The sequence below is a fragment of the Sciurus carolinensis genome, chromosome 18 (assembly GCF_902686445.1).
Source record: "Sciurus carolinensis chromosome 18, mSciCar1.2, whole genome shotgun sequence".
NCBI classification, from domain to species: Eukaryota; Metazoa; Chordata; class Mammalia; order Rodentia; family Sciuridae; genus Sciurus; species Sciurus carolinensis.
In genome coordinates, this window is record NC_062230.1 from 39,338,452 (window position 1) to 39,365,509 (window position 27,058).

Consider the following 27,058-nt stretch of genomic DNA (forward strand, 5'->3'; position numbering starts at 1 on the left):
CCTGCACGAGACAGTCTCTCAGATATCAGTATGTGTGAGTTGCCCCAGTAAAATTCCATGTTCCCTTGGTTCAGGGAGACTCTGCTTAGGGAAGTATTCCCAGTGTTCTCCTTGCTGTAATTCATAAATCTCTCTTCACTCTTTTATCTCCCGGTTGTGCTTATTGACTTCACATTCGCCAAGGGACAGACCCATTGTGTTCAGCACAGAGGTACCACCACCTTGGTGGCTCTGGGCTCTGATCCTGGCTCCACGGATGACCCTGCAGCTTCGGGCGTCAACCTCATCAAGACTCAGTTCCCTGCTCTTTAAGACCAAAGAAAAACTGAAATGCATGGGGTCTCAGTAGCTGCTTCGAAGCCACACTAGGCATTATTACTTATGACTAGCGGCCTCTGGCTTTTCAGGAGCCTTCCAAAGTCCCTTCCCCACCTGCGACCTCCCTCATTGAACCTCAGCACAGTCCCCATTGAGTCCATCGCCTGGCAGGTCAGGCCTGTGGGCAGGTTTCAGCTGATGTGGCCTGAGGAGCCTCCAGCTTGGCAGGGCAGGACCCCCCACGCCTGCGGGGTTTGGCTGGCAGCTGGGTTGCAGCAGTGCAGGACTGAGTCGCTGCGACTTGCCAAGCAGAGCCTGAGGTAAGGATCTGATGTGATGATGTGATGTAATGATACCTGCGTGGTGTCGTTAGGATGCGATGAGGAGCAGTTATCTCTTCTAATTGGTTCTTCCCTTCCCTGTCTACTCCTCCCGCAGCCTTGGCTGCTGGCTGTGCCTCAGAAACATGGGCTCTCTGGATGGAAAGGCAAACCCTCTCTGGCTGACCTCGGGCGGGGGAAGCCATGGGAGGAGAAAGGCCTGGGGTGCACTCTCAGATGGGAGCAGCGGGCAACTGACATGGCTCAGTAGGGTCTTACTGCATATATGCCCATGGCCTCTGCAGGCTGGCCATTCCTGTCGGTCACCCAATTCTACTGCAGAATAGACCACTCTCACATCCCCCCGCTGCCCCACCCAACCTGGCCTGGTCTAGCAGTGACCATTGTGTAAGTCCACTGGTGAGGGAGAGAGGGAGAGAGGCTCAGGCCAGAGAGGGTCCCCAGGACGCTCCTCCAAAGGGCAGCACTTGAGACACTGAGCAAGCCAGGGCCTCAGGTTTGCCTGAAGGGGCCTCAATGCACCCACCCCCTCTCCCCATCTCAGCTCCAAAGAATAGGCTTTGATTTTCCAGATTTTGCTCTGTTTCTTATTCTGCTGCTGCTCCAGAAATTGACCTCTGTCTGTTGACAAGAGAGGTCCTGGCCCTGGGGACATGGGTCTGGCAGGGAGGCAAGAGGAGGCCCCAGGCTGGAAGGGGAGTCAATGGAGGGCGTAGAGCCACACAGGAGAGGCTGGTGTCCAGATCAGGGGTCCAGATCAACATGTGTGAGTTGAACGGGGTGAATGGGGGTCAGAAGCAACAGGAGCAGCAGCAGCCGTGGCAGGCCGTGCCTGGAGACCACCACCCTGCCCTCCCAGGCTGAAGGGTCCAGGCTAGGCACACCGACTTCTGAGCAGGGAACAGCCTGTCTTCCCCTGGAACACCTCCAGCACAGTGGAGCAGAATCTTTACTAGTTGTCATGGCTGTGTAACAAATTGCCACAAAAGTAGCAGCTTAACAGGACACCAGTTTATTAAATCATGACTTTGTAGGTCAGAGTCCAGTGTCCAGCTGGGTTCTCTGCTCAGGGTCTCACTAGGAAGAAGGCAAGGGGCTATTGGGGCTCACAGAACTGGTGGTTGTAGGTCTAAGATTCTTTGTCCTGCTGAGTGTCGGCCAGGGCCAGTCAGCTGGAGATGTTCACAGTTCCTGGCCCCGCCATCTTCAGAGCCAGCAGCGGAGACGCCGCCTCAGTGTTGACTCCCCTCATGCTTTGAATTTGTCTGACTTCCTCCAGAAAACAAGGGGGACACAGGCCACACAGTGAGCCAGCTGGTTTGTCTCTATCTGGCTGTCCTGTCCTCATCTCTGGCCACAGCTGAGGAGGGTAAATGGAAGCCAGGAGGGAAGGGAGGAGAGTGAGCCCCTGGACTCACAGAAGGTCCCTGGATAATGGCTTGTGGAGTCATATTCAGTGAGTCCCATGGAGAAGAGGCAGGGGAATGGAGAGGCAGGTGCACGGATGGCCCCTTAACATCTTGGCCTCCAGTCAGAGGGGAAGGAAGTGTGCAGGTCCCCAGATGGGCTAAGGCTGAGGCTCTAGGGCAGCAGCACCAGAACCACCCAGCATTACAGGCTGAGGTGAGCCTGAATCCAGGGGCTGTACTTGGCCACATTGGTGTAGACACCGGGACGATTGGGCAGGGCACAGCCCTTGCCCCAGCTTACCACACCCACCAGGACCCAGTGCCCGGACTGCAGGCAGCTCAGGGGCCCCCCGGAGTCTCCCTGCAACAGAAAGGCTACTTCAGGTCCCAGACCTCCCAAGACTTTGGGGCAGCTGTCCCAGGTCACTGGGGTGATATCTCTGGATTGGGGGCTGGGAAGCAGCTTGGAGGTGGGATCTGCTGGGTCCTGGATTCTAGGGAGGTGGGGTGCTAGACACAGGGGCATGGACTCTAGAGGTTATGGTGGGAGGACACACCTGGCAGGCATCCTTGTGGCCCCCAAGGTAGCCAGCACAGAGGTTCCCTGGCAGCACTATGCGCTCTGCCTCAGGAACACTGGTGCCCACGTGGTAGAGGCGGTCGCAGGCGCGTGAGCTCAGCAGCGGCACCCTCACTCCTTGCAGGGGCCGCCACTCTGGGAGTGGCACTAGGGGAGAGGACAGAGCATGGAGCAGGACTCATGGCAGAAGTGAGCCTGAGTCGGCTTTGTCAGCAGGGGACACCGTGGTCTGACTGGGAGGAGTTTCAGGTTTTTAGAAGAGGCACCATGTCCAGAACTGGGGCTGTGAGGGTCTCAGTCGGATAAAGGAGGGGGTTCACCCAGTAATCCCATGCCCAGCCTTCCGTGCCTCACCTCCTGGGCGGAGGGTGCCCCAGCCAGTGACCCAGCAGGGTGAGCTGGGTGGTGGGCTGGTACCAGGCATGGGCAGGCAGATGGGCTGGATGTGGGCACTCAGGGTAACTGGGTGGCGCAGCTGCAGTAGCGCCAGGTCACCGCGGGTGGCATCCTTAGAGTGGTCCGGAGGCAGCAGCACCCTCCACACTGGCACCAAGAGCGCGGGGGGTGACGCGGGGCCCAGGCGCAGCATCCCCAGGCGCACACGGTACTCAGATGGCAGCGCCTGTCTGCGGGACAGGAGTGGGGACGACTGGCCGAGGATCCCCCCAGAAGACTGGCTGTGGGAACTGGCCCTGCCTAGGCCTCCAGGCGCCCGCCTCCCCCACTGCCTCTGGGGCTCTCGGGGAGCTGACCTGGCGATGCAGTGTGCTGCGGTCAGCACCCACTGGGATGCGATGAGCGACCCCCCGCACACGTGCGCCCCCCGGTGCTGGATGCTCGCCTGCCAGGGCCACTCTCCCTCGCGGGCATCCCGGCCCCCCACGATCCGGCTGGACATGCGGGGCTGTCCACAGGCTGTGAGACAACAAGGGGGCAGCAAGGGTTGACCAAGGACTGGATGGGCAGAGGAGGCAAGGCCAAGGTCCTGGAGCGGGCAGCTCTTACCTGCAGACGCCAGCGACCCGACAGCTCCTGGAGGAGGAAGTGGGAAGGGAACTGGATCATGGACTTGGTGTCAGATAACGGGGAGGGGGGGGGTCAGAGATCAGGAGGGTGGTGGGACCTGTTCTTGTGCCAGGCTCCTGTGTGATTGGTTACCTGATGTCACCCTCCTGAGCACTGTGGGGTAGGGGTGGGACCCAGGCCCTTTGCACAGGCAGCCCGTTGGGATTTGGAGAGCCCAAGTTCAGGAATTCAGGCTAGAATGCCTGAGGACATTCCAGGGGAACCAGGCCCAGAGGTGGGTGATGTGGGTGACCTGGAGCCAAGGTCTCTGGGGCCGTCACCCCTAAGTCTTGCTCCCACTCACCGAGCACCAGCAGGCAAAGGACCTGGAGGTGGGCAGCCCCCATCATTCTGTCTCTGGGGCTGGGCTGGGTAAGTGCAGCACTGCCCGGTGCTTGGACTCTGGAGTCAGTGGGGAGCGGAGAGAACATCCTAGCCCACCTGCCCCACCCTCTGTGGCCCTTCTGTTTGCACTGTCCCTTCCACCCAGGCTCAACACCCTTTCCTCTGCCCAGATTCTGGGTGACCACCTCTGGCCCAGTATCTAATCCCCCCAACTTTCAGATTTGGGTATCCCAGGCCTCAACAGGAATCCTGGAGCCTTGTCCACAAACCCCATTCTTCATTTCCACTGCCCAGCAGCTGCCCTGTCCTGCCCCAGCATGCCCTGGACACTGCTCTCACCCTCAGTCCGGTGCCCTCTCTGCTCTCTGGGACTAGGGGAGGGCCCAGGGGCTTAAAGGACAGAGGGGCGGAGGCTGGGTCAAGGCCAAGGCAGGGCTGTGGCTCCACCTGACCAGCCTCAAACAAAGATACTTTGAGCAGTCCTTCGGAAGTGGCAGGGAGAGGACACCAGTTGCTAAGAACTGGGGCTTGCGGTCAGGCTGGGAAGCGCTGGAGAATCCTTGGCAGGTCATCCCTGAACCTGATCCTGCCTCCTTGTGGGGCATGGTCACTGGGGCTTCTGAGTTCTATTGTTCTGTCCCGTAATCTCAGCTTGGCTGGGCCAGCCAGCCCCATGTGGATTCCTGACCGCTGGACCTGGACCCCATACCTCATCCTTGGCCAGCTGACTCCATATAGAGACCCCAACCAGGCCAGCCCCTCCTGGATCCTGAGCTCAGAGTAGGAATGCCTGGCTGACCAGAGCCAGAAGCAGGTGTGACCTTAGGAAACAGTCCACTCTTGGGCTTGGGGTGGCCAGGGCATAGCAAGACTGCTGGTCTAGTGTGAGGCCAGGAGGTGGGGAAGCGGGGCAAGGACTGCCCTTCTAGCAGGTCCAGTGAAGGGCTGAGACCAGGACAATGCCCAGACCTGAGTCACCCTTCGGGTTCAGGCACAAGAACCATGCAGCCCCTCTGCCTGGCTGGCGCTTCTGGTCCCTCAGCCTCGCTCTGCTGCTTCCTGCTCAGGGGCCCTCACAGCTCAGGCCAAGCCTCCCTCACACCAAGTTGGTTTGTTCATCTCCTCTCCACAAGGCTGGGTCTGGGTCTGTAGCCCCGTATTAGCTCAAGCTGCTGTGACAAATATCCTAGGTGTGGCACCTTAAATAGAAATGTATTCCTCAAGGTTCTGGGGGCTGAGGAGTCCAAGGTCAAAGTCAACCAGGTAGGGTTGTTCTGAAGCCGCTACCCGAGGCCTGCTAGGTGGCCTTCATCCTGCTGGGTACTGACATGGCCTCTGTGTGCAGAGGGGAGGGAGAGTGAGATTGGGCTCTTGTCTCCTTTTCTAAGGACACTTATCTTACTGGATCAGAGCTCCATTCTTATGACCTCATTTAATCTCAATTACTTCCATAAAGGCAAATACAGTCACACTGGGGATTAGGGCTTGCTATGGTCCCAATATGGTTGCCCCTCCCCAAACTCAACTCTTGAAGCATTTTTATCTCCAAAGGTTTATGTTAATGGTATTAAGAGGATGGAAACTTGATCCGCTATGGTTTTTGTGGTGGAGCCTTGGGAAGTGATTAGATGAGATTAGGTCATTTGGGTACAGTCCCCATGATGGATCCCTGTGGCTTCATAGGAGGGAGGAAGACCCATGAGCTCCCTCCGCCCCACAGCTCAGGACTCTGCCAGCAAGAAGGTTATCACCAGAACTGAACGATGCCAGCACTGTGCCCTGGAGCCTGTGAAACTGAGCTCAATAAACCTTTTCCATCACGAAGCTGATCTGCTGTGGTCACCTTTACAGTCCTGAAAAGCTGGCTGACACAGAGCTTCCACACAGGAACTCTGGAGGCCCGAGCTGTCAGACAACAGCCTCCAGTGGGCAAAGGAATGCTCCATACCAAGTGGGCACCGTGGGAGTGGGTCCACAGGGCTGAGCCTGGCAGCTGGCTGGGGAGGAGGGGACCCCATGGTGACCAGGCCCACCCTCAAGACCAGCTCTGGGCTGGGAGAGCACTTGCCTGGCACTTATGAGACATGGATCTGACTCCCCAGAACTAAAGACCAGAGCTCTGCAGTTGGCTGAGGCTCCCTCCTCCAGGTGGAGTGCATGAAGTGCGCAGAGTCTGGAATAGTGCTTGGGACAGGCAATCAGCAGTGCCAGGGAAAAAGGGCAGCATGTTCCCGTCCTCTTCAGGCCTCCTGACCTTTAGTCACCCAGGTTCGGCCGTCCACGGACAGCCTGGCAGAGTCAGGGCCAGTCCTGTGCAGGGTCAGAGGCAGCTGGAAAGCGGGAGGGATGAGTGGGAGTGGGGTCATCCCAGGGACTTGGGCCAGACCTTGGTAGGAGAGCAGGGGTAGGGCTGGGCACTCTTCAGCCGGTTGCTGGGCGCTGCGATCAGGGGTGAAGGCCAGGACGGAGGGAGGAGTGCAACCAGAGGGCACAGGTCGTTCCTGAGAAACTGACTCTTTTTAGGGGAGGGGTCTGCAGCAGGCTGGTTAATGTGCATCTGAATCCTGGGAAGCAGGAAAGAGCCCTTACACCCAACCCCTTCTCAATCGAGAAACCAAGGCAGAGATCTCAAGCCAAGTCTACTTCCTTCTTAGCCTCTTTTCTTAATGGGGGAAAAACCAACACACTCCTCACCTGTGCTTCCTGGGATTACCACCCCAGTAAACTACACTTGGGGACCTTGGCAACACCAGGAGCACCTGAGACTCGTGTAGTGGGGCACACCAAGATGGGGGGGTGTCCATCAGGAGCATTTGCTTCCTGGCACCCTTCCCCAGACTTCCAAGAGGCGATGAACCTTTCCATAAATCAGCTTTCTGGTTGAACTGACAAGAGGGGTTCTGCTGTTTGTATCCAACAGCTAGACAAGGTTTAGGAGTTAGGGACAGGTCCTGGGCTGCACAAGTCATGGGTGAACACAGACGGTTGTCCAGGAAGCCACTGGGTCCCTGTAATGCTCTGTGGATTGCCAACTTGGGCATGCATGTGTGTTTATTAGCAAACAAGACAGCAGGGAAAGGGGGCCTGGTCTGCGAAGCTGTCACCACACAATACGGAGTGTCCATAGGATGGGGGAGGTGCAGTGCTATGGTCCCCACAGTATCTTCATGGGTTCAGGTATGCTCAGGCTGGCCCCAGGAGCCTGGGAGTCCAGGGCAGGGTAAGGAACAGCAGTGCAGGGAAGGGGTCAGGCCTGGGCATGCCATTATGGGCTATCAGCCTCCGGATCCAGTTGTAGTGCTGACTAACGTTGGTGTAGACTCCAGGCTGGGTGGGCCGACCACAGCCCACTCCCCAGCTCACAATTCCAATCTGATACCACAGCCCTTCCAGGTCGCAGACTAAGGGTCCTCCTGAGTCACCCTGGGGAGAAGCCTGGGTGAGCCCAGCCAGGGCGGGGTGCGTGGGGCCTGCAGAGGAGCTGGGGGAGCAGGGGTGGCTGTGGAGCTGGCAGGGGGCCGTGAGTCCTATTCCCTGCTCCCCGGCAGGTACAGAGCCCCAGTTTCTGCATCTGCAAAGTGCAGTCTCTACTTCCAGGATGGATGGGATGTGGGAGGAGGCACCACCAGTGGAAAGTGAGCAGTGTGTATCTCACTGGTGAATAAGGATGCAGTTGCTTCAACTCCAAGTGTGGGCTGGAAGGGGGCTCGGAGACTGCTCTCAGCCCTGGGGCGGGGAGGTGGGATTTCTGGTGGGACAAGGCACTCACGTGGCAGGAATCTGCACTGCCATTCTCAGCACCAGCACAGATCATGTCGAAACTGATGAAGCTGCGTTGAAAGGGCAACTCGAACAGGTCCCTGCACCTGCTATTGTTCAGGATGGCGACCTGCGCTTCCCGGAGGTGGTAGGGGGGTGGCAGAGGTACTGGGGTAGGACAGGGACAGAAAGCAAGCTCAGCCTCTCTGCCATCTGGAGTAGGGTGGGCTGGAGGTCACGGCCGGTAGCAGAAGGAGGTCCCGGGTGACCACCTCACATAAGGGGCAATCAGCACCGTCCCAGAGGGACTCAGTGCTGCCTGTCCCAGAAGGACAAGCAGTTGCAGCTCCCCTGAGATTTGGTTTTCTAAATGGACAATAAAGATTGCACCCCTGCTGCCCAGTTGGAGAATATACCAAGTTGCACACATTAAGTGGCTTGTTTGACGTTCTGTGAATTAGATCTCAAAAAAAAAAAGCAAGAGAGGCTGGAGTTCTGGCTCAGTGGTGGAGCACTTGCCTAGCATCGTGAGACACTGGGTTCGATCCTCAGCACCACATATAAATAAAGGTCCACTGGTAACTTAAAAAAATATTTTAAAAAAGAGAAAGAAAGGAAAGGAAAAAAGAGGGATGCAGGACTGATGGGAGCCATAAACTGGATGACATAGGAAGAAGCAGACACAAAAGGCCACCCACTGTGTGCTGCATTAGTAGGAAGGTCCAGAACAGGCAGACCACGCAGGCAGAGGGCAGGCGGTGTTGCCACCGGAGATGGGTCCAGGGCACAGGGGGCATTGAGAGGAATGACCAAGGAGGGCAGGGGCTCCTGCTGAGAAGGAGCTGCCCTGCAGTTAGTGCCCACGGCCACACAGCTCTGTGAACGTTCAGACTCTGAACGGCATGCTTGGCCACTGCTGGCTTTAAAGTTTTGGTTTGTGAACTAACTCTCAGTGTAAGGAAGTTAAGGCCTGAGACCCCTGTCAGGAGGCTGTCCTGAGCCCGCCACCCGCTGGCTAGCAAAGGCACCTGCCAAGCCGGCCTCCCCTGCACCCTGCCTCTGGCCCACGCAGTGTCTGAAGGGAAGGGACTGAGCCTGTGCTTCCTGCCCTCAGTGGGAGCAAGAGGAGGGAAGCCCATGAGGAGAGAGTGCTGAGCAGGTGCCCAAGGCCAGCGAGGGGCAGCTGGGCCTGGTGGCTGAATGAGATGAGGACAGTGCCCAGCCCAGCCCTCTGTCCCCAGCCTTACCCATATTCTCATGGATTGCTCCCCAGCCAGTCACCCAGCAGTCAGACCGGTGCAGGAACATGAGGGTGGAAGACAGGACACAGATGGGCTGGACGTACTTGCTGTAGGTGACTGAGGAGGCCAGCCTCAGCAGGGCGATGTCGTGGAGCTTCCCTTCAGCCCGGGGGTTCACAATGATGTCCTTCACTCTGTACCGGTTGCGGTAAGCCCGCAGGTTCCAGAAAGATGAGTGCAGAGTCAGCTCACCAAGCTGGACTACCCACTTGGAAGCACGAGGGGTCCTAGCAGGGGAGAAGAGAGCCATCACCAGGGCCCTGGGAAGGGGCACTGGCCACCTGAGCACACCTGGGCCCAGGTGATGCTGTGGGGCTGCTACCACTTGCTCATCGTGGACACCATTAGTGTGCATGGCAAGTCCTTCTTACGGGCCCCAGGGACCCATGTAGAGACCAGGGACCCAGACAGGCCCAGCCAGACACTGGGGAGGAGGGGCAGGACTGTGCTGCCCCTGGTGACTTGTCCGGGCCCAGACCCTTGTGGATCTGGCCAAGAAGGACTGAGCACGTGTGAGGCCAGTGCCGGGCCTGCGCTGGGAGTCCCGCAGCGGCTGGGGGCCAGCGCAGCCCCTCCTCAACGCAAGCCGCCCACTCCACTGGGAGGCGAAATAAGGTGAAGCCGTTTGGTTAAAAAGAAGGGAAAACACAGCACAAATGCACGGTAGCGCTCTGGTGAAGCCGGCGGCAGCGTGTGAAAGGGCTCCCTCCAGGGGCGCCTCTGTGAAGTCGTTCGTCTGCCAGGAGGTGCAGCGCTGCTCGAAGCAAAGGGGAGCACGAGGCCCGGTCCAGGAACCAGGCGCGCCCCCCGCGAGGCCGGGTGGCGTCCCTGCGCCCGCGCAGACTCACCTGCGGAAGCAGTGCGCGGCCGACAGCACCCAGCGGCGGCTGAGCAGGCTGCCGCCGCACTTCTCGCCGCTGGGCACGCGCACCAGGGCCTGCCACGGCCAGCGCCCGCGCGAGGCCTCCACTCCGCCCACGATCAGAGGGCGCACCGCCCGGCGGCCGCAGGGCCCTGGCGCGCAGACAGCCGCGGTGAGCTCGCGAGCAGGCCCGCCGCGGCCCGGGCTGCCTGGCCACGAGGGGCTCCCCGGAGCTCGCCCCCCGGGCCCGCGCGATCCCGGGCCTGCGGCGGAGGAAGAGGGCACTCTCGCGCCCGCCCCGGCCCTCCCCCAGGGTCCGGCCGTTACTTGACAGCAGCAGCGTGTTCATGGGACCTGAGGCGGAGGAGAGGGAAAGATGAGCGACCTCGGCGCGCGCTGCGGGCCACCGCGCGGGAGCGCACGGCCTGGCCGCTCACCTGACTCCGGGTTCTCTTCCTGCGATTCTGAGTGGGGGCGAGAAGGTGAGCGCCCCTGGACCTGCACGGCCCCAGGGTCCCACATCGCCCCGTCCTGCCCGCAGCGCCCCTGAATTCACCCTGCGCCTCGAGTCCCATGCACCTCAGCAGCGCCAGCAGCAGCAGCAGTGGCAGCCAGCAGGGCCGCTCGCCCATGGCCTCCTCTGCAACCTGACGGCCCCTCTGCTTCTGCCGCTCCACATCCTGCCGGCGCCCCCTGCGGGAGGCGCAGGAGGCTGGCGGCCTTGACCACCGCCTTCTCCCAGGGAGCTCCCTGGGGCCAGGGGCCGCTCGGGGACCACAGTGCCTTCGGCTCCTCCATCCTGATGTGGTGCTGCAGCCAGTGAACCCCAACCACCCCGCTCTTGTCTCAGCCCCGGGGGTGCTGGCTGCCTCCTCGGATGCCCTTCCCCCACTCACAGATTCCCCCAGGAACAAGGACATGGTCCCCAGCCAGGAGCCCCCCAGGAAAGCCCATTAGCACCCCCTGATGGGAGGCTGGTCTGCAGGCAGCTGTGTGGGGCCTCCTGCTGAAGGTGCTTGTCCTTTGCAGAGTCGGACCTGACTCTTTGACCATGCCCAGGGCTTGAGCTGCCTGCAGGGGCCTCACACAACTGCAAGGGGCCTCCAGGGACTCTACTTCCTGTGGGAGCAGGGGCAGTGCGCCCCCACTGGTGAATGGAAGCCAGCCAGGCATCCACACCGACACCCCTGGTCAGAGATTCCTGGGGGTCCCACAGAACTCAGAAGGGTCAGTGTGCTCCTGGGTGAGGACACAAGCCCAAGCTTCCAGTGTGCTCCCCAGCAGAGGCCAGTGTCAGGGCTGATTCCCCCAGAGTGGACCTGAGATTGCTGGCCTGAAGTAGTGCCACAGGGAAGCTAGCGGCATCTGAGCGCCAGGCCTGGACTGAGGTGTGCTCAGGGAGGCATGAGATGCCCAGGTGGGGACCTTGGTTACTCAGTCTCCAGCCCCTGCACAGGTGCAAGTGTGCCACGTGGCCCGAGCCCCACGGGGAATCCCACTCTTAGTGGGGCCAAGAGTTCACCATCCTCCAGGGTTGCAGGGACACTCCTTGGGAAGGATGGTCCAAGGGCTCCCGTGATTCCCCCAGAGCTGGTCAAGGGCAGTGCTTTGCTTGGGCTGTGCTGGATTGGAGCAACCTGCTCCTGCTGAGTTAGCCCTGGACTGCAGGACGAGGAGGATGAGGAATGTCCCAGGAGCCTTCATCAGAGAGCTCTGTTGCAGTAAGGTCAGCTGAGCGCAGAGAGAGTCCAGATCACCCAGGGAGAGCAGACACCTGGGAAAGTGCTTCTTTGTTCTTCCTACTGGAGGTACAGCCCGGGTTGCTCTAACACCCAGCCATCCCCCAGCCCTTTCAAATAAAGTTAGAGACAGGATCTGCTAAGTTACCAAGGATGGCCTGACTTGAGATCCTCCTGCCTCAGCCTCCTGAGTCACTGGGATTACCAGCATGCGCCTCCACACCCTGAGGGAACTAGTGTCCCTCAGCAAGATTCAGGAGGAGTCTGCAGGGAGGAGGCAAGAATTGTGCAGGAAAGGAGCCATCAGAGAACAAGAGTGTGGAGAAGTTGGAAATATCACTGCTGAAGCAGAGCATCTTCAGAAGGGCTGAGCACTACTTGGTCATAGCTGAGGAATGCGGTGGTGAGCTCACAGAGAAAGCAAAGAAAGAAGCTCGGAAGGCAGAGCGAAGATTTGGAGGGGTGTTATGGCTTGGATGTGAGGTGTGCCCCAAAATCTCACGTGTGAGACAATGCAAGAAGTTCAGAGAAGAAATGATTGGCTTGTGAGAGCCTTAACCCAATAGTGCCTTAATCCCCTGATAGGGATTACCAGAGTGGCAATTGAAGGCTGGTAGGGTGTGGCTGGAGGAGGTGGACTTTAGGGGTGTGGTCAGGGGCCTATGTGTATCTGTTGGGAGAGCCTCTCTGCTTCCTGATCATCCTTGAGCTGCTTCCCTCTGCCACTGCTTTCGGCCATGATGCTCAGCCTCACCTGGAGCCCTGAGCAATGGAGCCTGCTGTCTATGAATTGAGACCTCTTAAACTGTGAGCCCCCAATCAACCTTTCCTCCTCTGCAGTTGTTCTGGTCGGGTCTTTCAGTCGCAGCAGTGAAAAAGCTGACTAAAACGGATTGGGGTGTTCCATGAGCAAAGGCTGTAAAGACCAAGACTCAGCCAGATGTGGTGGCGAATGCCTGTAATCCCAGCAGCTCAGAAGAATGAGGCAGGAGCATCCTGAGTCCCAGGACAGCCTGGGCAACTTCTGACCCTGCACAGGACCGGCCCTGACTCTGCCAGGCTGTCAGTGGATGGCTAAAGCTGGGGTCACAAATGTTAGGAGGCCTGAAGAGGACGGGGACATGCTGCCCTTTTTCCCTGGCACTGCTGATTGCCTGTCCCAAGCACTATTCCAGACTCTGCGCACTTCATGCACTCCACCTGGAGGAGGGAGCCTCAGCCAACTGCAGAGCTCTGGTCTTTAGTTCTGGGGAGTCAGACCCATGTCTCATAAGTGCCAGGCAAGTGCTCTCCCAGCCCAGAGCTGGTCTTGAGGGTGGGCCTGGTCACCATGGGGTCCCCTCCTCCCCAGCCAGCTGCCAGGCTCAGCCCTATGGACTCACTCCCACGGTGCCCACTTGGTATGGAGCATTCCTTTGCCCACTGGAGGCTGTTGTCTGACAGCCCAGGCCTCCAGAGTTCCTGTGTGGAAGCTCTGTGTCAGCCAGCTTTTCAGGACTGTAAAGGTGACCACAGCAGATCAGCTTCATGATGGAAAAGGTTTATTGAGCTCAGTTTCACAGGCTCCAGGGCACAGTGCTGGCATCACAGGCTCCAGGGCACAGTGCTGGCATCGTTCAGTTCTGGTGATAACCTTCTTGCTGGCAGAGTCCTGAGCTATGGGGCGGAGGGAGCTCATGGGTCTCTGTGGTCTTCCTCCCTCTTCTTATGAAGCCACAGGGATCCATCATGAGGACTCTACCCAAATGACCTAATCTCATCTAATCGCTTCCCAAGGCTCCACCACAAAAACCATAGCAGATCAAGCACCTTGACATCCACTCACCTGCCTCCAGGGGAGGACCTTGGGCCTGTCTCTTGGGATCAGGGGCCTCCCAGATGGGCTCTGGGCACTGGGGCTTCCTTCCACCTCATGTTCAGGTAACCAGCTGCTTCCAAGGGATTTATTGACCTCAGGACACTTTGGGAGACTCTGTCTCAAAATAAATAAATCAAAAATAACAATAAAAGAGATAGAGGGTTGGGACCTGTGGGGTTTAGGGTATGGCTCAGTGGTTCGTGCCCCTGGATTCAATCCCAGGTACCTAAACAAATAAATAAACAAACAAACCTTAATGATGTTAAAAAGTGTGAGGTGAAATCTCTGCTAAAAAAAAAAAAAAAAAAAAAAAATAGGGGGAAGCCTACCCCATACCCCAACTGTGTGTAGGAATCCAGCAGCAATTTACCTTGGGGTGTTTAAATAAAAACTGTCCAATGCTGTCTTCAGGACCTACTTTCAAATTGCTTTTTTATTCCAAAGAATACCAGGACCAGGTGCATTACAAAAGAAGCCCGACTCTTCTTAGGTTCTGGCTGAGTGCTGTTAAGTGGACCAGAGAGAAGGGAGCACCCACAGGGCTCTCAGAAGGAGTCAAGTTCCAGGTGCCCACTTCAAATTGCAAGGAAAAGAAACAAAACCACCCACCAAAGGAACCCAAACCACACAGGGCCCCCTTCCAAAACAAGTTCCTCGGGGAGAAGAGACTGGGGAGATGGTCTTTACTGGCTGTGTCGAGCTGCTCACCACCCTATACAAACCACGTGGATCCAAATGGCCTGAAAGTCCCCAGAGCCGACACTGAAGTTCCTGACCCGGAATCGCGCGCAAATGACCCACGCTGGATCCAAATGGCACAGGACTTAACCAGAGGGGGTCCCTCAGCCCCCGACCCCCGATGCAGTTCCTTCCCCAACACGAGTGGGGCCAAGGGTAGGGCCTGTCCCCAAGGCGACTGCTGGGAAGTGATTCAGACTCGCTGCAGGGCCAGCACCCCTGGTCGCGGGGACGCGAGGCGGGACTCAGGGTGCTGATCTCCAAGAGATGCGTGACTCCGCCACGCGCTGGGAGGCCCGCGAGGGACGGGGCTGGGCTGGCGGGCCGGGCCCTTCTCCGACAGAGGGCGCAGAGGCTTGGGCCCTGGTGCTGGGCCGCAGTTTCTCTCGGGACCCCTGCCTCCCGAGGGGGCGGACCCAGCGGCCGCAGCCGCGCCCACTGCTGGGGAGGTGAGGCCTCGGGCGCAGTGCTCCTCGCTCCCCGCAGCAGCCCCAACCCACGGACGCGGGGGGTGGGCGGCAGGGGGCGTCCCAGGCCCCCGCCGCGCTCCCCCGCGCGAGTCGCCCTCGTTCCTCCTCAGCCACCGAACCAGCATGACGTCCCAGCTGGGGTCCCCTCCGTCCAACGCGCCGTCGCCCCATCTGTCGCACCGAGGAGGGGCAGCGCTGGGGCGGGATGCGACACCCAGGTGTCTGCACGTTCCCACCGCGGCCCCACCCGGCGCAGACCCCAGCCAGGTGGAACCAACCCGCCTCCAAGCTCCGGGCCACCACAGACTGCGGGTCACTCAGCTGGGAACACATCACTGGAGACACTGGGCAGGAAGGGAGAGAGGTGTGAGGTGCTGAAGGAGCGCTCCCGCCAGCAGCAGGCGGGTGCAGGCTGCATGTAGGCTGCCCAGACCTTCGAGACGGAGAGATGGGTGCCTGCAGAGACCAGGCTGATGGGACAAGACCCGCCCGCCAGGGGTGGAGCAGCCAGCCAGCCTGGAGGAGAGCGGCGGCTCTGGGACAGGAGCAGCCGGTGGTGCTCAGTGCGCACAGAACTTGTCCACAGGGCTTTTGAATCTCTCTGTGGGAACCACGTGGGGGAGGGGAGGAGACCAAGCCACGGTGTAGTGAGGGCAGTGCGTCCTCTGCAGCTTACCCCCAGGGTGGGGGCCAGAAGGCCTCTCTAGCCTTCTCGTGCATTTTCCATGAAGTGGGACTGGGGTGGGAGGTGGCACCAGGAGAGAGGAATCTGTCCAGAGCATCTCCATCTTATGTGCTCACAGCGTTTGGGGATCTTGCAGGATCCACTCTGCTTGAATAAAGAGCCCCCCACCCCAAGGCTGCCCTGGTGGACAGGAGCCCTGGCCACGCTGAGGAGGGCCTGCGGGGCACAGACAAGGCAGATGCCTTCCCACTGCACCTGCCTCACCTGCTGCTGCTGCTTCAGGTGGTGAAGCTCTGACTGACAGCCTCAGCTGGGATCAGCTCCTGCTCTGGAGAATCCCATGCCTCCGGACCTTGCTGTGCCTTGGGGGTCAGGAGGAATGCCAGCCCTGCTGTCCTTGTCCTCAGTGGGCCACAGTGGCAACCTTTTTGTACAAACTCTGTGCTTCCTGCCTCAGTTTCCCCACGTCCTCACCTTCACCAAGTCCTGGTCCTAGTTTGGCTTTTAGGGGACCATGGTAATACCAGGAGCGACTGACATTTGCATGATGGGGCACACTGGGATTCTCCCGAGCACCTGCACCCCCACTCTTCCCAGCCCCCAGTCACCTTACAACTACACCCCTCCTGTAAATTATCTGATTGAATGGAGAGGGTTCTGCATTTGCAGCTCAAAGCTTGGCTAATGTAATTAAGAGATAGTTTGGGGAGTTGGGGACAGGTCTTGGGCTGAACCAGACAGGGGCGAACAGGAGGAGACTGTCCAGGAAGCACCCAGACTGGAGGAATGCTGAATGTGTTTATTAGCCAGAAGAGGACTAGAGCTGTACTTAGTAGAAGGTTCCAACCCTCACAGCCCAGGTTCATTCAGACTGGCCCCAGGAGCCTGGGAGTCCAGGGCAGGGTAAGGAACAGCAGTGCAGGGAAGGGGTCAGGCCTGGGCATGCCATTATGGGCTATCATCAGCCTCCGGATCCAGTTGTAGTGCTGACTGACGTTGGTGTAGACTCCAGGCCGGTTGGGCTGACCACAGCCCACTCCCCAGCTCACAATTCCAATCTGATACCACAGCCCTTCCAGGTCGCAGACTAAGGGTCCTCCTGAGTCACCCTGGGGAGAAGCCTGGGTGAGCCCAGCCAGGGCGGGGTGCGTGGGGCCTGCAGAGGAGCTGGGGGAGCAGGGGTGGCTGTGGAGCTGGCAGGTGGGCATGAGTTTCACTCTCTCTGCATCTACAAAGTGGGGCCACAGTCTCCACCTTCCAGGGGTAGCATGAGATCAAAAGAGGTCTCGGGTGAGAAGTTGCTGTCTGGCCTGGGGCTGGGAGCAGTGGGATACCAGTTCCAGGAGACCATGGTGGGCTGGGGTGACACTCACGAAGCAGGAATCCTTGCCGCCTTCAGCCTCTCCAGCGCAAACCATGTCTCCCCAGATATTATAGCGGAAGTCTGATGCATGGAACAAGTGGTTACACATGGTCGAGTTGATGATGGAGACCTGCACTTCCTGGAGGGTGTAAGGAGATGGCAGCCCTGTGGGGGACAGGGGACAGAGAAACAGGCAACTTGATCCTCCACTGGGTTGGGGGAGAGAGAGAGCATTAGGCTGTGGGGTCGGGGTGTCCCTGGGCACCAACAATGCCTGCAACTCTCTCTTGTCGGGCCTCGGTTCCAGCCCTGTACTCAGAAGCAATCAACAGAAGAGGGCTGGGGTGTAGCTCGGTGGTAGAGTGCTTGCCTAGCGTGTTCCAGGCCCTGGGTTGAATCCCCAGCAACCCCTGCAACACACAAAAGAATACCAAAGAGGGACCTATGGAACCAGGAATGGAGGCCCATGCCTGTAATGCCAGGGGCTTGGGAGGTTGAAGGAGGATCATGAGTTCAAACCCAGCTTCAGCAACTCAGCAAGGCTCTAAGCTACCCAGCGAGACCCTGTCTCTAATAAGATATTAAAAAGGGGTTGGGGATGTGGCTCAGTGGTTAAGCACCCATGGGTTCAATCCCTGGTTAAAAAAAAAAAAAAAAAAAAGAGGGACCCAGTGGATGCACAGGCTGTTGGTACTCTCCCAAGACTTAGTTTTGCTCTCTGTAGAATGCACACAAAGCTATTTACTACCTGAGGCAGTAAACAGGAGGACAGGCTAAGGAGGCTGAGACGGCTTCATGATCAACACAGCCCTGCTGCAGCATCCAGATGCCAGACGGGGTAGGGGCAGTCTGCTGATGCTCTCCCCTTGATGACATCCGGGGCACTTCCAAGGCCTGAACCCTGTGCTCTCAGGCTCCTTCATCGCCTCTGAGATGCTGTGGCATCAAGACCCACTCCCAGATAGGGAACAGGTTGGGGGAAGAGTCACCTCCAGAAAGGCACCAGAGAAGAGTCAGAGCCTGATGTGAACCCAATTCCTGTCTGGGTCCAGTTACCCCAGGACCCTGCAGAGACTCGCAGATGGTGGTTCCTCTACACTGGGCACTTTTAAGAGCTTGGGTGCTAATCCTGTTAAACCTCAGAGCTACCCTGTGAAGGTAGGGCCCCCCGACCCCCAGCTGCTGGGGATGGAACCCAGGGCCTCACACATGTTAGGCAAGTGCTCTCCCACTGAGCTAAAACCTCAGCCCTTTTTAAAATTTTTATTATAAAACAGTCTCACTAAGGTGCCCAGCTTGGCTGTGAACTTGCCATCCTCCTGACTCAGCCTACTGAGCAGCTGTGCCAGTCACACCCAGTGGCTTGGAAATTTTGAGGAGAGAGAAAGGGCTCTGCTCTCTAGGTCAGGCAAGTGGAACCAGGGTGGCTGCAGAAGGCACTGAGGAGCCAGCCTGGGGCTTAATGGTGGACTGGCCAAGGAAGTGGAAAGACACATGACTAAAGCGAAGCTGAGGCCCTTCTACATGCCCTTCAGGACCCCCATCCCTCAGGCTGGCCCAGCTGGCCTCCCCTGCACCCTGCCTTCTGGCCACACAGTGTCTGAAGGGAAGGGACTGAGCCTGTGCTTCCTGCCCTCAGTGGGAGCAAGAAGAGGAAAGCCTGTGAGGAGAGAGTGCTGAGCAGGTGCCCAAGGCCAGCGAGGGGCAGCTGGGCCTGGTGGCTGAACGGGATGAGTAGTACCCTCCCACAGGCCCACCTGCCCCCAGCCTCACCTACTTCCTCTTCGATGTTCCCCCAGCCAGTCACCCAGCAGTCAGTACGGTTCTCGAATTCCAACATGGAGGGCACGATGCAAATGGGCTGGATAAGGTTTGTGTACATGACAGAGGAGTCCAGCCTTAGCAGGGCAATGTCATAGGGTGCCACCCCCTTGAAGCTGGGGTTCAGAAAGATATTCTGCACTTGGTAGCGACTGTAGTAGGCCTGCAGGTTCCAGATAGATGGCCTGGAAGTCAGCTCGCCAAATTGGACTGTCCACTCATAGGGATCAAGGGACCTGGCAGGGGAGGAGAGAGCCAGCCACCTGAGCAACCTAAACCCCTTCCTGAAGTGACACTGGGGGGCTGCTAACTGCTCATCCCAAATGCCCTTCTCAAGTCCCTCTGATGGGCCCAAGGGCCCCTGTGGAAACAAGACAGACACCCAAAGCCCTCACTTCTGGGCACTCGGAGGACAGTGGCTCCCTCCAGTGGTCTTGTCACCTCCAAGAGCTGTCCTAAGGACAGGGACCCCTATGTAGCCCAAGAGAAGCAAACAGATGTGGGGGTGGGGGTGCTGGGCAGGATTAAGTAAAAGGGCTGCTCTGGAGAGAGCTCCGCTGGCCAGGCTGCTTGCTAAGCACCTGCCCACCCCTGTACCCACCCCTCCCACCCCTGAAGTATGCATCTGCAGGTCCGTGGAGCATGGCAGGGAAGAAAGGGCAAGCAATACACGAGGTGCATGGGAGTGCAGTGGAAGAACATTCTGGAGGAAACTGAAGAAGGTTCCTTCCAGGGGCACCCACAGAAACTCCTGTGGATATAACCAGCTGCAGCAGAGCCTTGGCTCAGTACAAGACCAGCTGCAACCACCGCGTGCTCAGGTGGGCCCTGGCCCCTGCTCTCTCCCGCACTCACTTTTCAAAGCAGTGGGCGGCAGTAAGCACCCAGCGGCGGCTGAGCAGGCTGGCTCCACACACGTGGCTGCCCCACAGGCGCAGGCTCCCTTGCCATGGCCAGCTCCCGAGCTTCGCATCATCTCCACCCACCACGCGGGACGGGATGGTCCGGTGGCCGCACGGCCCTGGGATGGTCAGACGGACCTGTGGCTGCCTCGCGGGAGACAGGCCCACCCCGCCCGGCTTGCCCCCAGGGTGCTTGACCCGCAGGGGCTCTGTCGAGTCCCACGCAAGTGCCCGCGCGCATGCGGGGTCGACTGTGGAAGGAGAAGGTGTTTCCGGGATCCTCCCCACGTGGCCCGCGGCGGCCCGCCTCCCACAGGGCCCCGCTACTTTCGAGCACCGTCGAGCTCTCCATCCTGGGCGAGGCAGAGGAAGGGATGAGGCCTTCTTTGCACCCCGACGCAGGCGCACACAGCCACACAGGTAGCGGGCATCCTGGGCGCCTTACCTGACAACAGGTCCACTTCCTGTGATTCTGGGTGGAGGCGAGAAGGTGAGCTCCCCTTGACCTCCGCGCCCGTCATCCCCTCCCTCGCCCGGAGTACTGCCCGCAGCGCCCCCTGTGCTCACCCTCCTCCTCGGGTCCCACCCGCGCCAGCAGCAGCGCCAGCAGCAGCGCCAGCAGCAGCAGCTTCTCTCCCCGAGTGCTCATGGCCTCCTCTCCTGCAGCCTGGCGGCCCCTCTGCTTCCTACTACTCCGGGCCGGGCTGGAGCCCCCTGGGGGCGGCAGCAGACTGAGAGCCCTGGCCACCACCCTCCCCCAGCAGGAGCTCCCTGGGCTCGGGCTGGCTGGACACCACAGAAGCCCTTGGGCTCAGCTGCTACACCCCTTGATACGGGGCAGCAGACAGTGAACCTCGACGACTCCTTTCTTGTCTCCTGGTTGCCTCCCCTGTTGCTCCCTTTCCTCTACCCACAAATTCCTCCGGACCAAGGACCTGGTCCTTAACCAGGAGCCCCCAGGAAAACTCATTAGCACCTCCTCCTTGTTTGCCGGGCAGGAATATGTACCTTCACAGGACTTGTTGGGGAAAGTGAGGGTCTTGGGCTTTGTCTCTGCCAGCAGACCGCGGTCTGGTTCCCACCCGCCTAGGCTGCCCCCTAGCGGCAAGCCCGTCTCACCCTCCACGTTGAGCCTTTTTTTTTTTTTTTTTTTTTTTTTTTTTAATGGGGTCTAGGTGGGGTATGGAGTATCAGCGGATTGCCTTAAATATATATATATATATATATATATATATATATATATATATATATATATATATATATATATTTTTTTTTTTTTTTTTTTTTTTTTTTCGGTGCTGGGGATTTGAACCCAGGGCCTTGTGCTTGCAAGGCAAGCACTCTACCAACTGAGCTATAGCCCCAACCCTAAAATATGTTTTTTAAAAATAAAATATATATATATTTTTTTAAAATAAAGTATATTTATACACCCACTTAAAATTTATTTATTTAGTAGTACTGGGAATTGAACTCAAGGGTGCCTTACAGATGAGCTACATCCCCAGCCCTCTTTATTTTTTGAGTTAGGATGCTGCTTACTCACCTAGGCTGGTCTCAAGCTTGAGATCTTCCTGCCTCAGCCTCCTGGATTGCTGGTATATCTTTTGTTTTTAACTGACACATAATTGTACATATGTATGGAGTACAATGTGACATTTTGATGCATGCATACAATACATAGTGATCATATCCATCACCACAAACATTTATCATTTCTTTGTGTTGGGAACATACAAAATCCTCTACATTAGCTAATTTGAATATTAGGTAAGTTGTTGTCAACCACAGTTTCCTCACTGGGTGGCACTTTAGAATTTATTCCTCCTGTGTAACTGCACCCCTGCACCTGGTAACCATCCTCCCGCTTCTTCCCAGCCTCTTGTGACCCCATTCCATTCTCTACTTCTTTGAGATGAACTGCTTTTAGCTTCCACATATAGGTGAAGTCACTTTTTGTCTTTCTGGGCCCACCTTATTTAATTTACCATAATGTTGTCCAGCTCATACATAAATGCTGCTGCAGATGAGAGGATTTCATCTGACACTGGGCTGAGCAGTGTCCTGCTGTAAACCTGAACCTAGCTTTCTTGCTGTGCTCAGCTCTGCAGACCTGCATCATGGCTGTGGTGAAAGGCAACCAATACAAATCTGGCAGAGCTGAAACTGCCTTTGACAAACTTTATTGTCCAAGGATCAAGGGAATGCATGGAAAGGGAGATAGAGACACCACTGGGTTGTCCATCCCAGTGTCCCTGTGACCTGAGGCTTCTGGAGGGGGTCTGTGGAGGGTTGTGCCGGCTTGTACCCCTCTGTGTCCGGGACACTCCCAGGGAGAGGGTGGATTTTCAGAGTGTTGACTTCCCCTGGCCTTCAGGGAGCTCCCTCCAGGTAGGACAGTCAGGATTTGCAGGAGTGTCCCAAAGGTGTCCACTTCCTGGAGTCCTCGGTCTTGGGTCAGGGCATGAAGCAGAGGCGGACAAGGACCCTGGCTGGAGGCACAGCAGAGAGCATTCCAGATGGTGTCCTTGACCGGGCACATTGAGTGCTGCTGTGGTTACGACAGTCCACTTTCATGTCTCCTTGACTTCACACATCAGTGACCAGGTCACCTCTGCAGAGAAAGTGGCCATGGACCTGGGCTCAGGCCAAGGCACTTGGGCAGAACAGGCCTCCACAGCAGGCCAAGGCTTGGGGAGAGATCAGGTCCATGTGCATGACAATGGGGCAAGAGTGTCCCTAAGATGGTCCCCCTCTGCTTCCCTTAGCCCTCCAGCACATGTATCTGAGCCAGTTTCCTGAGCACTCCTGGCCACTGGGACCAAACTCAGATCATCACCCAAGACATACCACCAACCACCACCTCTGATGCTGTGGGGAGGCCCAGGGAGACCTTCTCAACTGCAGGCCGAGGGAGCCCTCCGTCTGCAGGTCCTGAACAAACCTTCAGACTGCCCGCCTCCCAGAGAGCTGCCGGAGGCTTCTTCCTGGCATTCAGGTCCCTCACTTCACCTCTGCTCCCTGTGGAAAGTAAACCCTGAAGGCCCCCCTGTCTGTCCACCCACTGCCCCCACAGCTGAGCGGTGTGTCTGGAATGGCCTCATCTGGTGCTTGTGCGTGGTTATTGGCCACCTCCGCCACCTCCGACCTCTGCTCAAGGCAGGCTTGGGGAACATTTGTGAAGCGGTCGGTTGATGGGGACGAAAGGAAGGGAGGCTCTGGAGGAGTAGGAACAGGAGGCTCACAGTGTCCGGGGTTGAGGGCTCAGAGGCAGGTCAGTGGGACCACCTGCCAAGGAGTGGCTCAGCCCTGGGTCTCACTGGGCAGCCCTGTGGACACCTTGGGGAATCTCAGCTCTGTGGAGGCCAGAGGCAAGGTCTGCCAGGCTCAGAAGTCCCGGGAGGCCATGGGGTGGGGAAAGCCCTTCCTCCCCTCCTCTCTGCTCTCCTGTAGCACACCAGGCTGCCAGCCCCAGGCTCCCACAGGGCAGGAAGCCCGGAGAAGGTGAGCAGCAGCAGCCGGGGGTACATGCATGGTGTGTGGTGTGGGAGGGGTCTTCTGTATGAGGGGAGGGCCATGCTCCTTCTCCTTCCACCCCAGACAGGCAGCACAGGGTCCCGTGGGCACACGTCACATGTGGCATGTAGGAGCTTTGGGGCCAGGTGATCATGCTGTGTCCCTGGTGGTCAGTCAGCTGTAGTCTTCTGTAACTGACCAGCTGGCTGATCTGGAAACAGTGTGGGCTGTTTTCCTCCAGCATGGTCAGCTACACCCCCTGGTCTCTGGCCTGGCCTCCTCCCAGCCCCGTCCTCCCAGCCCTAGCTCTCCCTTAGCTCTGCTGGACTCACCGGCCATAAGGAGTCAGTCTTGGAGGCAGACAGTCCGGTCACAGCCGCTGAGAAGGAGTGACAGGGACACATGCCCCGCATGTCCAGAGGAGCCTGGGTCCAGGGGAGTAAGGCAGCAAGGAAGGGACACCCTGGAGGGAGCCCCAGAGAGTGAGCGTGAGGCTGGGAGAGAAGGTCCCCGTGGGGGCCTGCAGCAGAGGCTCCCAGGGCCCTGGGATGGAGACTGAGACTCCTTCCCAAAGAGGCTCCACGGCTCCCATTTCCTACCTCTGGGCCAGGGGTCCTCACTTGTCCCTCCAACCCTGCTGGGCCTCCAGCTCTCTTCTTGGATATCTTGGGTTAGTACCCAGAGTTCCCTGGAGACACTGGAAAGAAGAGTGAGAAAGGAGAGAGACTGAGAGCACCCCCGTCTGCGACTGCTCCTGTGCCATTTGTACCCAGTAGGTGTGAGACATCACACCACCGGCCCACTCCAGGCAGGCCCAGGCGTGACCCCCAGCCCTGACCACAGCCCTGGCACTGAACTTCAGATCCATCCCAGCAGTAGGGCAGCAGGGTGGGATGGACACTTGGTGGCCCAGGACCATGGTCGAGTCCCTTCCACATGACCCTGCTCTGCTCAGCTTTCCAAGTCTCAGGTCAAAGGTGATTTAGTAGAGTGAGTTGAGTGGTGTGACCTCCAAATTCCTGTCTACCCAGAACCTCAGAATGTGACCTTGGAAATAGGGGTTCTGCAGGTAGAGGCCATTAGTTAAGATGAGGTCAGCGTGGATTATTAGGGTGAGAGCGTCTTATAAGAGACTGAAGAGGAGATGATCCAGGAAGACATGCATAGGGCAGGAGCCACAAAGATGGAGGCAGAGTCTGGAGTCATATGTTAAAAGCCAAAGACTACCAGGTGCTAGCAGAGGCTTGGAGAGACAAGAAGAGAACCTCCGCAGAACCTCCAGAGGGAGCAAGACCCAGACAACACCTTAATTTTAGACGTCAGCCTCCAGGACTGAGAGGGAACACCTTTCTGTTTTATAAACCATTCAGTTTGTGGTCATTTGTTACAGCAGCCCCAGGAGACTGAAATGAGATGCTGTCACAAACGTGAGCATTGATGATGAAGATGATACTGATGACAGTCACCAACCCTGTGAAAAATGCCCCCAAAGCATCACTCCATGTCACCCTGACATTAACCCTGCCAGGGTGGCTCTCATGAGCTCGCCCTCATCAGAGGCAGCACCATGACCCAGCGAGGCTGCTGGAGACCACCCAGACAGGATAGCCCAGGCAGGCCCTGGGGTGCAGCCCATTGAAAAAGACCCCCTTTGAAATGAAAAGATGCCAATTGTTTTAACTTCCCAACGTCCTCACACTGAGAACAGAAGCTGAAGCACCCCCACCACCTTGGCCCCAGTGGGTGCGGAGGCTGCAACAGTCTCTGAAGACACAGCCTCGCCAATCCACTCGTGTCTTTCCTGCCTCTGTCCCACTGCCTTCCTCTACCCCTGCGTCCCCTCAAGATGGAGACCCAAGGAAGAAAAAGCTCCCGTCTTCCTCCAAGCTGGCTTTGAATGGAAACTACTCCCTCCCTGTCTGGGCCCAGCACTCATCTTTTGGTTATTGGAGGCCGGGAGGACCAGTGGGGACTGGCAGTGGTGACAAGCCGACGTGGCACTGTTTCAATGGCACCACCCTGTGATGGCATGTGCACCTCCCCTGGGTCAGTCCATGGAGGGTGATGGCTGGGGCAGCTGGCCCAGGGACATCATCAGGACCAGCCCTGCTGAGTCACCCCTGCCTCCCCGACCTTGCCACCCGCTCTGAACATCCTTGCCTAGACTGGGGGTGATGTGACCTCAGCCGGTGATCCAATGCCAGGTACCAGGATCCAGAGCATCTCCAGATTGGGGGAGGCAGACTGGCAGGATGAGGCCATTGAAGGTGACTGAGGAGACCAGCTGCACCCCCAGCACAGTGTCTCCACGGCCACATTCCTGTGAGCACTCGGGCGCCAGCATTGGGCCGTGGCGCGCAGCTCCCAGACTCCTTGTCCGTGGAGGGGGAGATGGAGTGGCAGCACAAGGTCGGCAGACAGGGCTGGTTCCTGGGGTGAGGAAGCCAGGGGAGCCCTAGAGCCACGCTGTGATCCCGTGGTGAGCACAAATGGCGTTCTCTGTATGGGGACCCTGATATCACCACGGGACCTTCTGGAGAGCTGAGCACGCGGCAGCAACACGGAGCGTCCCGCTTAATGGTCACTGTTAAAGGTCCCGCGGTCCTGCAAGTCTCCCGTTTCCTCAGCTCTGCAGGCATGGAACACATCTGCAGGTCAGCCGTCCAAGGGACGCCTGACGAGTGAGCAGAGCATGCGAGACCTTAGATCAGCAAAGGACATGCTGCCCAGAAAGAACCAAAAGGTTTCCAGGGACAGGAGCATTTCTTGGGGTCAGGGCTGAGTCTGACTCCTCCACTCTCACCCCAGTGCCAGCCCAGAGACTGGGCCATCTTGGATGGATGAGCAGGATGCCAGGTAGACATGAGCCTGTCTCACTCCTGCCATGGTGGGCGAAGGCCGGGGTTGGAGGGAGAATGAGGGTGCTGAGAGGAGTGGACGGAGGTCTCACTGGCCTGGGAAGACCCCCACTAGCTGAGCAGTGGGCGGCAGCGGTCCAGGACCACCCCCATGCACTCACTGTCCCTCAGGATGACCTGTGAGACCACAGGCCTGGAAGGACATCCTGCTTCTGTGTAATGCTACCAATGTCCCTGGGTGTCCACGAACTGAGAAGAGGTGGTGGAACCGGGTTGCACCCGGCAGCTACCTGCCTGTCACCGCTGCCCTCCTTCTGCCCTCCTTGGTCGCAGCAGCACTGGGAGCTGTGTGGGCTTCGGTCTTGGGTGTCATGGGAGCACTGCACATGGCCAGTGAGGTGCAGGCGACAAGGACCTGGGGTCGGGCCCTGCTCTGGATCGACCCCATCCCAGGCTGCCTATCCCAGGTGTGTCCTCCTGCAGCTCCTGTTCCCTCTCCATATCTGTTCTGCTTATGCCATTTACTCATGGAGGACTCTCACTCCCAGGAGGGCTCTGAGTAGGAGGAAGAGCAGGATGGTGGGAGGGCCAGGCCATGATGCACCACACCTGCACACCGGGCTGGTCTTGGGACCAGAGTGCCCGACACTCTGGGAAGGAGGGAGGTGACTACAGCTCGTGGGCTCCTGGGCTCACCCTGGGGTGGGGCTGGACTCACAGCTGTCCTCCAAACTTGGGCAGGGCCTGAAGCCCCACCTAATGCCTGAGAACAGGGGCCCTGGCCTGCATGATCTGGGGTCCTTGACCCAGCCCCCAGGGCCTCCCTTCCCTTGCTCTGCTCTGGAATCACAACGCCTGCCTTTCATTGGGTGCGGGCTGAAGTACCTGGCCTGACACCTCCTGGACACCCACCTCGCCCGCCTCCCAGGAGCTCTTATGACCCCCACTGTGAGCTGAGGAGCTGAGACTGCAGGGTACAGGACCTGCCCCAGTGCCACGGCACTCAGCTGGGATATCCTGCTTCTGCTCTGTGCTGCAGCTGCCTGCAGGCCTGTGGGGTGGAAGCCACCGCATGGGCAGTGGAGCTGCAGACCCCAGAGCCTGCCACAGGCGTCTTGTCCAAGCACA

General features: G+C 58.2%; 2 protein-coding genes across 5 annotated transcripts; both read right to left on the reverse strand.

The window, feature by feature from the left end:
• Positions 1 to 1,661: 1,661 nt before the first annotated feature.
• Positions 1,662 to 10,645, reverse strand: LOC124970540 (serine protease 33-like). 4 transcript variants are annotated; one of them, XM_047533947.1, is made up of 10 exons: positions 10,537 to 10,645; positions 10,418 to 10,444; positions 10,308 to 10,334; positions 9,967 to 10,132; positions 9,065 to 9,345; positions 3,654 to 3,680; positions 3,401 to 3,563; positions 3,003 to 3,274; positions 2,626 to 2,795; positions 1,662 to 1,928 (listed from the first exon to the last, which is right to left on the reverse strand). In XM_047533947.1, the coding sequence occupies exons 1-10, from the start codon at positions 10,610 to 10,612 to the stop codon at positions 1,908 to 1,910; spliced, it is 1,230 nt and encodes a 409-aa protein (XP_047389903.1). In that variant the 5' UTR covers positions 10,613 to 10,645; the 3' UTR covers positions 1,662 to 1,907. The 4 variants fall into 4 exon arrangements, with proteins under 4 accessions (XP_047389903.1, XP_047389900.1, XP_047389901.1 ...); XM_047533944.1 differs by having other exon boundaries at positions 1,662 to 2,019; XM_047533946.1 differs by having other exon boundaries at positions 1,885 to 2,429.
• Positions 10,646 to 16,336: 5,691 nt separating this feature from the next.
• On the reverse strand, positions 16,337 to 25,416 carry LOC124969967 (testisin-like). The gene is made up of 7 exons (XM_047532961.1): positions 25,281 to 25,416; positions 20,124 to 20,270; positions 20,002 to 20,028; positions 19,510 to 19,675; positions 18,607 to 18,890; positions 16,844 to 16,998; positions 16,337 to 16,579 (listed from the first exon to the last, which is right to left on the reverse strand). Exons 1-7 carry the CDS (start codon positions 25,414 to 25,416, stop codon positions 16,337 to 16,339), a joined length of 1,158 nt encoding a protein of 385 aa, XP_047388917.1.
• Between the last annotated feature and the right edge of the window lie 1,642 nt (positions 25,417 to 27,058).

Excerpts from the sequence above, each read along its gene's own strand:
- LOC124970540 (XM_047533944.1), bottom strand. The coding sequence starts at position 10,612 with ATGGGCGAGCGGCCCTGCTGGCTGCCACTGCTGCTGCTGCTGGCGCTG. Across the intron at positions 10,133-10,307 it reads GAACACGCTGCTGCTGTCAA|GGCCCTGCGGCCGCCGGGCG; the intron begins GTAACGGCCGGA and ends TCTGCGCGCCAG. Across the intron at positions 3,564-3,653 it reads CGGGTCGCTGGCGTCTGCAG|CCTGTGGACAGCCCCGCATG; the intron begins GTAAGAGCTGCC and ends GTTGTCTCACAG.
- LOC124969967 (XM_047532961.1), bottom strand. The coding sequence starts at position 25,416 with ATGCTGGCGCCCGAGTGCTCACAGGAATGTGGCCGTGGAGACACTGTG. Across the intron at positions 20,271-25,280 it reads TGGAGATGCTCTGGATCCTG|GGGGCTCCAGCCCGGCCCGG; the intron begins GTACCTGGCATT and ends TGCCGCCCCCAG. Across the intron at positions 18,891-19,509 it reads GCCGCCCACTGCTTTGAAAA|GTCCCTTGATCCCTATGAGT; the intron begins GTGAGTGCGGGA and ends CTCCCCTGCCAG.